Source organism: Harpia harpyja, chromosome 22 (assembly GCF_026419915.1).
Source record: "Harpia harpyja isolate bHarHar1 chromosome 22, bHarHar1 primary haplotype, whole genome shotgun sequence".
Classification (NCBI taxonomy): Eukaryota; Metazoa; Chordata; class Aves; order Accipitriformes; family Accipitridae; genus Harpia; species Harpia harpyja.
Window position 1 is genome coordinate 15,431,138 of NC_068961.1, and position 10,450 is coordinate 15,441,587.

Genomic DNA, 10,450 nt, shown 5'->3' on the forward strand with positions numbered 1-10,450 from the left:
AAAGAACAACACAGACATTTATCACAGATGCCACTCCTGTGCTTCCCGGAGCCAGGCTTTCCTGACCTGGTGTCTCAAGAGCTCTGACTAAGGTTGTGATGTCTGGCAGATGCCTCATGCAAGCCATGCTGTAATAGCCAGTACAAATTGGAGCACTCATTTTTTAAAAACCAGCCTGATCTGGAATTCATGCCCTACCAAAGCAGCTCTGATGTGGTGATCTTCATGGAATTAACTCTATTTTAATGTACTTGGTGACATCAGAAACCAATCTGGATCTTGCGATGTATTACAGACTTGCAGCCAACAGTTCAGCTGCTGTATTACAGTGCTGGAGCTGAACATTCAGCCATTTTTAAATTTTATTAGAACAGTTATAAATAATTTATTTAAACAAAGGGAGCAAAACCAATACCTGGTACTCCCTCTTGTGCCCAGCCTTCTTGTCCCCAGACCTGGGAAAACTAACCGAATAAGCTGAAAAAACCAAACAGAAAATTAGAGATACTTGGCAAATTCATTCTAAAAAGCAAAAACGTATATCTGCTACATTTTTTTTCTCTTTAATCACTTCTTTTGCTTTCCACCATTTGCAGGCTAATACCTGTTCTTACCTCTCAAATGGTAACTGTTAAACTGAACTCAATCAGGCTTTTGCGGATCAAAAGCTAAGTAATTTAAGGGATTACCTCCCTCAGATAGGCATTTTTTTAGACTAGTCTGTTTTACCTTGCACTGAAACGCAGTCAGTGCACACACCAGGAGACCACCCACAGTCAGGAGGGGTATATCAGCTACGGGAACTGGAAGGTGCCGTGATTCTCCAGTACTCTGCCAGTCCTGCAAGTCTTACTCACTCGAGTAGGACTTACTCACTCAAGGCATTTCACCTACCTACTCACTCTCGCAAGGAGCGCTCGCGGGATAGGGCCTGACTTATCTGTTTTAAAAGGACCTGAATCATCAAGCTGCAAAGCAACCTTTGACCACCGCAGTGGTAAATGTGAGCTGAGGTCAGGCGGCATCTGTCAAGGTTAGGCCCTACAGAGTAATAAGATACTGTCAGGGTAATAATCCACTTCACTATGATTATTCTGCATGAGCTGTTCTGTGAAGGCAGAGACTAACCCAGGACAGCTGGAGCTAACATTCCCTATATAGCAGGAACAGAGGATCGAGTACTCAAAGTTAGCAAGGAGCGAGAGGAGCCTCCACTCAGCAGCACAAAGCTTGGACTTTGTGCAAGGTGCACTTTGCTGGCCCAAAGGTCTGCTACAGGACAAATTGCCCCAACTCACACTAACGTGCACCTCCGGTTTCAACGCTGTTGGAGTGGTCCTGTGCTTTGCACGTTTCTGTGTGCACCCACCCCAGCTGCTCCCTTTCCCAAGCTGGTGTTTTAGCATAACCCCATTCTCCTAAAAGGACAGCCTGTGAATCTGGGGTTTCTATGGCATGAGACACATACTTCTTCCCACTGCCTCTTCTACAGAGACGGCGGTGTATTTGGGCAGAGGGATAGGGCAGATGAGATTAGTTGTGTCTTAAATCATCACAGTTTGATTCAGATGGGGCTTGACTGCAAAATCCTTTACAGTCCACACGCATGTAATGCAGTCAGGTTACTACAGCTTGATGAATTATTAATAGCTCAGCCCATTAGCTAGGCTGTGGTAACATGTGCATCTTTAGTTTAAACCGGGGCTGCTGCCGTTCCTGCCCTCCTCAGCCTCTTGCTGCACGGTCCCACCTCCTGCTGCAGAAGGACAGACCATTTCAAGCCTTTGGGGAGCTGCACCCCAGTTTGCTCACTCGGGATGTGTTAACTTGCACTGCAATGCACTGGGTCGGTTAAGGCTGTGAGCACACAGTTGCAAGCACCAACCTATAGCAGCTATGGCTCATCAGCTAAGCTCTTCTGCGTGACCAGACTCATGCTTCATCCATGCCCGTCCCAACTTAAAAGTAAAATGCATTAACTTAAACCACAAGAAGGCTTAGCTTACAGGTGGTAACTCAATCATGCTGGAGCACCTGAAAGTGTACAGACAGGATGGGATTAACCTTACCTACGTGGTTACAAGGTAGAGATGTCTAAGCTAGTCGCTGCAGAACTCTGTAGCCAATGGAGAAAAACAGGCAGTCCCGAGGCACAATTCCCCTGAGCTGCCCGAGACGACTCATTTAGGGTGAGAGGAATCATGTGTAACTCCTTATTTCTCTCCGTTGGCTAACAAGAGATTTTAAGGTGACTAGTCTCATGGCAGACATGTACACTGAGCCAGGCAAATTCTACCCATGAGCTTGGCTGATGGGTGGTGATCCATTAAGCTATGGTAATAAATCACACTGGATCACTCACTCAAATCTTAATTTTAAGTACAAGTGATTTAACTTACCCAGTAAAAAAATTAGATTCAACTGAACTGAGAGAAATCATTCCTAAAACGAGGTTTTCCGCACAAATGAAATTGATTTCAGGTACAAGTTTTACTTATATTATTTTGGCTTTGTGTTAAAATAATGCTTAGTAGCTCTTACCATGGGCACTAACAGAATAATATTAGTGTTAAAAATAGGAAATCCTGAAAAAGAAAGTCTTGAGCAACAAATAATCACAAGGCATTCTATCTTCCTTAATTTGGTAAATAAAGTTGAATAGCTATGAGTGTTTGTTGCAATTGGGATTTCCAAGTGGTAATTGCTCTGTGGGTTGTATCAACCTCCATGTATTAGAAGAGTGGAACTGTTTAAAGGAGATTGGGTTTTACATCTGCATTTGTTTTGCTTGGATGATTCTGTAACAACATTTTTAGGGTGTGTTTGGAGCAAAATCTCCCCAAGGATACTTAAAAAGGATGGTATAAATTATGTAACAACCAAAGGGGTCTTTTAAGGACAGAAGAATCCGCTCCTCAGGACGAGTTTATTAGCCTTCCGCTGTTTACCCTGGTAAAGCTTTCTAAAATATATTGGCAAAAGAAATCTTTGCTAGTGTAACATACACTGGTTCCCTGAAGAAAATGAACTCCATCACAGACAATACTCTTTTCTCTATTATAATGGTGTCTACATGAGGGCTTACCAGAAATATATTAGAAAAGTCACAAGCATAATACATTACTTATTCATTCTTCTCTGTTATTTAATCTCTTTTGATATGCAGTGTGTATATTTGACCACCAGGTTTTCTGTTCAGGTATCTCTGCTTCTTATCTTATATATTCTATCTACTCTGTACCTTTCCAAAGGTGGCTGAATTTACTTGATACTTGGAATTTGGACTGCAGCTTTCCGTATACAATTCATATAGTAGCCAACGGGGTACAGTGCATCCTTCACACAGATAGAAATTATCAGCTATCCTTTAAAACAAAAACATCAATTGGTATATGTCAGAATTAGAAGAAAGAATTGTTAGCTTGTGATTTTAATAGATCATCAGGTTTACAGTGAACTCTGTAATTGTTACTCTGATTTTATAGAAGCATAGAATCAAAAAGAGAGCTACTACTTCTATGTTAATCTGTATTCTGGGAAAAAATTATACATTTTCAAATATACATATATATATATATTTGTAAGTTTGTTTTTAACTTCTAAAGTTCCACTTTCCTTGTTTCCAAAGTGTAAGAGAGGTCATGTGAGACTCTGCTAAGAAATTAACTACATCTCGTCACTTTTAATTAAAAAATACAACTTAGTAATATCATTGTAACATTAACACCAATACAGAAAGCATTAGCATCTCTCATATGGTAACGGTTGTTATATCAAAGGATGTAACTTTGATCTCCTAATTAGAAAGGTCTCCACTATACCAAAGGTAATAATATGAGCATTTTTCCATCTAAAATGTGCAATATGGTATTTTGGGATGGAGAGTGCACAAACTAAGAAGGACCAAATTCTGTTCTCATACAACCTCACTGATCTGAGCACAAGTTTAGTAAGAGAACAGAATTTTAATTTACAGTTACTATGTAACAGAACTGCCAGGACTGAAACTCATTTAGGTTTTTGAATACTTATCTTTTGGTCAAATCCCTTACTCATCCTGCTTATCAGAATGGCCATAGTCAAGTAAATGCAACTACTAGTGTGAATAAGGTGAGGAAGACATAAACTTAGTTACTTATCAGCCTAAGATATTATCTTCACCAGAAAAAGACGACCTTTAATTAGGAGATAATGCCAACGGTTTCGATGTCAGAAGATAAGAGTCTCCTGCAGTACAAATCCAGGAGCAAAGATGCAGAGACATTAATTTTCAAAGCATGACACACTGATCGTATGACAGTGTTTTCTTACTCTCACTCCGCTTCCGTTATACCAAATCATTTATGCATATTTAATTAATTTATCAGCTGAATGTTAGTGCAGCACAGTGCCAGTTACTCACTGTGTCTTTACTGATAATCGAGTTGGCTGAGAAAGCAGGGCTTTCATAATCACCAGGTGAGATAAGCCGGTTGGATTTTAAATCAGCATCCTCTCTTTTATTAGTAGCCCGATTTCAGGCGACCCAGCGTTTATCTGTCCGTATTAGCTGTATTGGCAGTAGATACTGGATAACGTCTTCAGCAAACTGGCTTGCTAGAACGGACTGAGCAAGAAGATGATCGCTGTGCAGCCTGACGATGTCTTACCTCACCTTTTATTCACACCCCCTTCCCTTTCTCCAGGGAAGAAAGCTGACTGTCTCCCCCCAGGTTTCCCTCTCGGGAGCACAAGGCCCCGAAATACCTCGCTTTTACCTCCTCGGAGCCCACCTTCTCACCCACCAACCCAAGCGCCGGGGCTGGGATCCCTGCCAGCTCCTCACCACCTCCAGCCCCACCACCCAAAAGTAAACGCTCCACGGCTAGACATGAGCAGGAACCTGCGCCAAAGACAGGGGATCTGCTGCACTAATGGGGTATTTCCCCTCACGGGGCTGAAAGGTAAATGAAATTTATTCTAGATAAGGGTCCTGACTGAGCTCTGCCTCCCAGCAGGCAGAAATGCTTGTTTCTTCTAGAGCAACCGTCTCAAAACCCTTCATAATTGAGCAGTCCCAGAGGAGATTAAACCTAAGTCCAAATTCATCGTATAACACCACAAGAGTCATCGGAAGTGCAGCAGAAATTAATTCATGCTTCAATAGCTGGTTTCTGCCAATAGTTTTGCCTCAGCATTTAACTATTTAGTGACAAAATATTTGGGAATTTCTTTTTGTGAATTTATCGTCTATTAAACTGCCAGCCTTTTTCAAATAACAAGTCAAACACATTCTTAGTGCTGACACATAATACAAAAATACTGTCTACCAGGAAAAAAAAATTCCACACAGAAAAGAGCACGGTGCTCATCTTCTTGCCTATCAGCCCCAAGGTTCTCAAAACCTGAGTGCTTATGGCACGCATCAAAACAAAGCTATTGATAAAGACAACAAAATCAGGAGAGAGTGGTAGGGGAGGAAGATGGAGGTTAAAGAAAAAGCACATGGGGAAATACGTCCTCCATTTCCCCCCCACTTTCTACCCACACATTCTGTGGGGTTTGTTATCTGAGCAGTTCTAGAACCTCGCATGGGCTCCAGGTGTTTGGGGTTTGCCACCTGTCACATGTGAACCCTTGGCAGCCAGGCCATTATCCAGGTTTGCAAGTCTGCTGTTAAACCATTTCTGGACCAAAATCTGGCTTGCTATTGTCAATGCACCAACTGTAAAATGAAGCTGAATATTTAAAAATTTCGAAACATAAAAAGGTGATTCAGAAGGTTGTTGTGATGGAAAATATCATCAGTTCATCCTTTCAAGGATCATTTATGATTCAGTGTCCCAAACGTGTTGGATGACATTGGATGAATGTCTTCCTTCAGTCCTTTTAAAATGGGAGTAGTGGTATCTATATCACAGCAAAAGCGCAGACTAACTCCTGCTGCTCAGGTATTAGAGAGGGGGAATAGAAAGATTTGAGGTTACTTGCTGTGAAGTTAAAAGTTTGTATCTCTCATTACCGGTTCGCACAAAGCTTTGCTGCTGTTTACTAGCTGGACTCATCTGTGCTTGGGGAAAGGAGGAAAGTAACCCTGGTTTCTCTTTGGCTGTCACACGACAGACAAGTCTTCGCAAAGAACAGAAAATGATGGTGACGACCTGACTCTATCGCAGAAAGTATCTCACCGAGGAGTTCAGCCACGAGCTTCACCTCGAGGAAACATAACCTCGGAGAACGTCAAACACTCGGCATCCCCCCGAATGCCAGCGTACCACCGGCTGCGCAGCCTCGCAGCCTCCCGTGCCGCGCCGGGAGAGCCCGTCCCGCCAGCCACGCGTGCTCCAGCCGGGGATGGTCCTCACCAGCCGCACGGCAGCATCACGTCAAGCGGATGGCAGTCGGGGGGCCAGCTCCCTGCCAGCGGGCAGGCTGAGACAACCCCCCCCTTTCCCCCACGTCAAACCACCTCCACCTCAGTAAGACTTGTGGTAGGAGATGGACTTTTGGGGAAATTTCCCTGCTTTTATGGCACCGTTTATGCACCGGGGCTGTTACAGCAAACCAGGTTTTTGTCCTACGAAACTGGCCCGTAAGCATTACAAGTCAGATTCCTGCCCTCCCTATAGCAAGCCCACCGGGCAGGTTCTACGACCCCCCCCCGCAAAAGAGGGGCGAGAGAAGACACCCCCCCCCGCCCCCCCCCCGATCCAGGACCTCCCCAGCCGCCCTGCCGCCTCGGTGCCCCCCTCTCCCGGCGGCGGGGAAGGCGGCCAGCACACACCAGCGGAGAATGGAGAGGTGCAGGAGGGAGGTGGGACTGCCCTCCGCCATCCCGGGCCGGGCCGGGCCGTTGGGTACCGGCCGCCGGGCGACGGTTCCCGGTGACCGGGGCGGGGGGGGGTCGGTGAATCCGGGCCGGCCCCTGCCCCCCCGGCCAGCCCTGCCGAGGAACCGGGAGCCCTCCTCGCCCGGGGCTGGCGTAAAGTGCTGGCTTAGGAGGTTTTGCACGCCTTTAAACCATTATTTTCAGGGTTTTCTGCAAGAACGCTGTCAGCTCCCGTAATTGTTTAATTTCTCTTTGATACAGAGAGATGAAAGGGCCGCCTGCTCCACCGAAACCCTGTAAGCACTTTTCCATTATGCAAAATGAGCTTTACTGCCATGTGACTGGTGAAAATAAATTATGTATGGCTGGAGCGTCTAAAAGCTTCCTAGTGGATGGCATTGGGTTACATCCGAGCTCAGCTTCTCAGAAACTCCCGTGGCTTCCTCATGTTAATTAGCTGCTCAAAGCCCACGTATGACACAGACTGGCTTTGCTTGCTTTGTTACGACGAAGTGACCAAAGCCAACCTGTCGGTAGACAGCCATATTAAAAGTGGGGGGACAGGGGATCGGGAAAGGGGAATTTATGGTGGAAGGGTGCTGGTTTTCTAGTCCCTCCGTGTAGCTCATTTTTGAGGAGCAGTGCGCACAGATGTCATGTATAATACATGTTGCTTTTAATCTGTAAAGCCTTGTGCTGTGTTGAGAACCCCATGGGAAGAAGCTATTCACTCCCAGGCCCCCGAACCAAAGCCCTGAAAATGATGGCTGCCCAAAACACAGGTTAGTATTCACACTGTAGCCAATACAGTCTGTCATCAGCAACTGTACTTAATAACCTATTGTGGAAGCTGCCCTCAGTACAGTTCTTGGTCTTGATTTTGTAGCATCTCCACAGTCTACTGACCTTCTCTGTGGGACGTTCAGCTTACACAGCAAATGCTCCTGCAAATACTGTAGAGTGAAAGCTTTCTCAAGTTACTTTAAACTAGCTGTTGAAGAACCAGCAGCAGTGATATTGCAGCAACCCTAAGACTTGTGTGATTTTGCCGTGTAAGTACTCGTAGAGCTTCCACAGTGGGTTTTGCAGTAGACACTGCCTGGCACGCTCACTCCTGATTCAGGTGGGCCTGTCCACACCGCAGGTGTAGCAGTGCCTTCCACTAAGGTACCTGAGGAAGAGGAAACCTCATCTCCAGTTGCCCACAACTGGCTTGCTTACACGTTTGCCTGAGTCCTGGTCGTAGTTCTCAAGGTTCATGACCAACAGCTGACTTTTTGGGACTATATCTCAAACTTCACAAAGTTCGTGAAGCTCCCTGGGCCCAAAGATGCCTTAGCAGGAAAAAAACCCCATGTACGACTTATCTAAAACTGAAAAATGATAAATGGGTTATTTCTGTGGTAACAGACTGGAGCAAGGGGAGTCACACAGATCAGAAAGTCCCTGGACAGCACTTAATACTCAGAAAAGTTTTGATGAGAGGAAGCAAATGCTGCACAAAGAAACTGTCCAGTTACTGTCCATGGCTTGAGAGATATAAAGTAGGTCACAGAATTTCTCTTGCCCAATTTCTGGATCACAATAACAAGATAGACGGATCTGTGTGCTGTTCAAATCTTGACACTACTAGTATTTGATTAGGGTTTTTCCAGTTTTTCAGAAAATGTCTCTTTAACCTTTCAAATAAATCTAATACTTTTGGGTGGCTGGGAGGGAAGGGGGATTCTGATTTTAAACACCAGGCTGCCAGCAGAATTTGATTGAAAACCTGAAATCTGCTTCTTCAATTTAATCCAGTCAGATAGGACTGGGTGGATGTATGCTAGGTCAAACTGTAGTAAGTCTTTAGTCTTGCATAAGCTGAAAGTTGCAAAGCTCTTTATTGCCGTCACAGACATCCTCCTTGCGTAAAATGAAAGAGTATTTATTGAACGTGCACTTTGACTGAACAAAATTTTGACCTAAAATTAGGAGTATGGTTGAACTGATTAAAAGGCGTGCTAAAGAAGTTCCTTTCCTCCAAATTTCACCCATAAGTAGGACAGATTTAAATCAAACTTTGAGGTAACAGACATCTCCCCTTAACACCCCCCCCCCCCATTCAAGAGAAGATTTGGATACCTTGTGAGATTTGCCTGCCTTGTGAGGTAAACAGACGATGTAAGAGCTCTTGCTGGTGACAGCTGTCTTGTAAAGGAACAGTAAAGTGCTAACATCTCTCAAATACTTAAAATATTTAACATAAGTGCTTTGTAAGATTTTTAAGCACTTGAGCTAAAGTATGTATAAAACAGTCATGAAAGCAAGTGAATCCGCTACTGCTTCCACCGCTACCAGCAGCAATGAAAATATGTGACTGTCATATATTGTATGTTCCCCTAGAGCTGAAAAGGCCTCTGTGGTATTTATTTCATTCATACTCCTGTAGAAAGAAATGGGTAAAAGAGGTTGAAAAGTAAAAGCAAAAAATCAAATCTCTCCCTGCCAGCCACCAAACCAAGGCCCTGGAGCAACACACTATCAAATTTTCAATACGAAAAGTTAAAAGAATTTGGTCAGTGTTGGAGTAAGAGTCCTGGTGGGCAAAGGTGAATATCCTGCTTTGAGAAATCAATCAGTACATTTTGTTGGTTTGGGGTTTTTTGTTGGTTTTTTTTTTTCTCTACTAGTTGACCTGACAGGGAAGAAATGACATCTGTGCAAAGGTTTACTGATTTTTTCTTCCTTTGAGATTTGAATAACACCAATGATCAGTCTTTACCTTGATCTGATCAGTTTACTGTGAACACAGATCTTCAGAGTAATAGCTATCTTTCAAACTTTAGTTTAAAATAAATCACTTGACAGACTTCCGAAAATAGAGAAGATCATACCTGGTTGTGTCATGACATTTGGAGCAGCAAAACCAAAACAGGATTGCAACAACCTTCTCCTTGAATATAATGCTTTGCCATTTATAGAAAACTCTGTGTCCTTCACAAGTCACACACTTCAACATGAATGCACATGAGGAAGAGGAAGGCTCCTTTCCTAAGTGCCTATGGCAAGGGAACTCTCTTGTGCATGAAAACCCAGTTCAGCAAAGCATGTCGGCATGTGTGTAAGACCGCTTCATTTCAGGAAAGCCTGTAAGAATGCGCTTAACTTTAAATCTGTGCTTAGTTGAATCTTTTTGCTGAGTGGGGATTGATGGCTGAATTAAAGCATTAAACATTAATGACAGAGCTGGGAACACAAAATAGTATGTAAATTGGGATGTGTCGGGACTAGAATGAACTGATTCAAACAATGCAATCATTGCATGATTAAGATCTCCTGGAAGATGTGAAGCCATTAGAAAGGCTTAGGGTCTGGTGACCTGAGATGGGGGACAATCACTGGCAATTGCTCCAGTCCTTGCACCATCTCAAATCACCCGGTTTTGGAGTGTCTGGTGGGGAGACTGGGGGGAAATGTCTTCCACACTGTAAGTGGAACACCTCAGTCTCTGCTGGTACAACATTAATCCTAGATGTTGCCCGGGGCAGTGTTGGCTACTGATCTCCTTTTGACTAGGATGAAGAATGAGGGTACCATGACAGCATTTCCACGTGTCTCCATGTTCTTTGACTGCTTTTGGTCCTGCCATGAGCGGCTTGA

General features: G+C 44.0%; 1 protein-coding gene across 1 annotated transcript in view; it reads right to left on the minus strand.

Annotated features, from left to right (window-relative positions):
- RFX8 (regulatory factor X8) overlaps nt 1–6,813 on the minus strand; it is a 28,821-nt gene extending 22,008 nt beyond the window's left edge. Inside the window, exons 1-3 of the mRNA XM_052773940.1 lie at nt 6,764–6,813; nt 3,242–3,365; nt 416–477 (exon numbers count right to left, since the gene is read on the minus strand). Coding sequence (XP_052629900.1) covers nt 416–477; nt 3,242–3,365; nt 6,764–6,813 — 236 coding nt within the window. The remainder of the gene's footprint in view (nt 1–415; nt 478–3,241; nt 3,366–6,763) is intronic.
- Nucleotides 6,814–10,450: the final 3,637 nt, after the last annotated feature.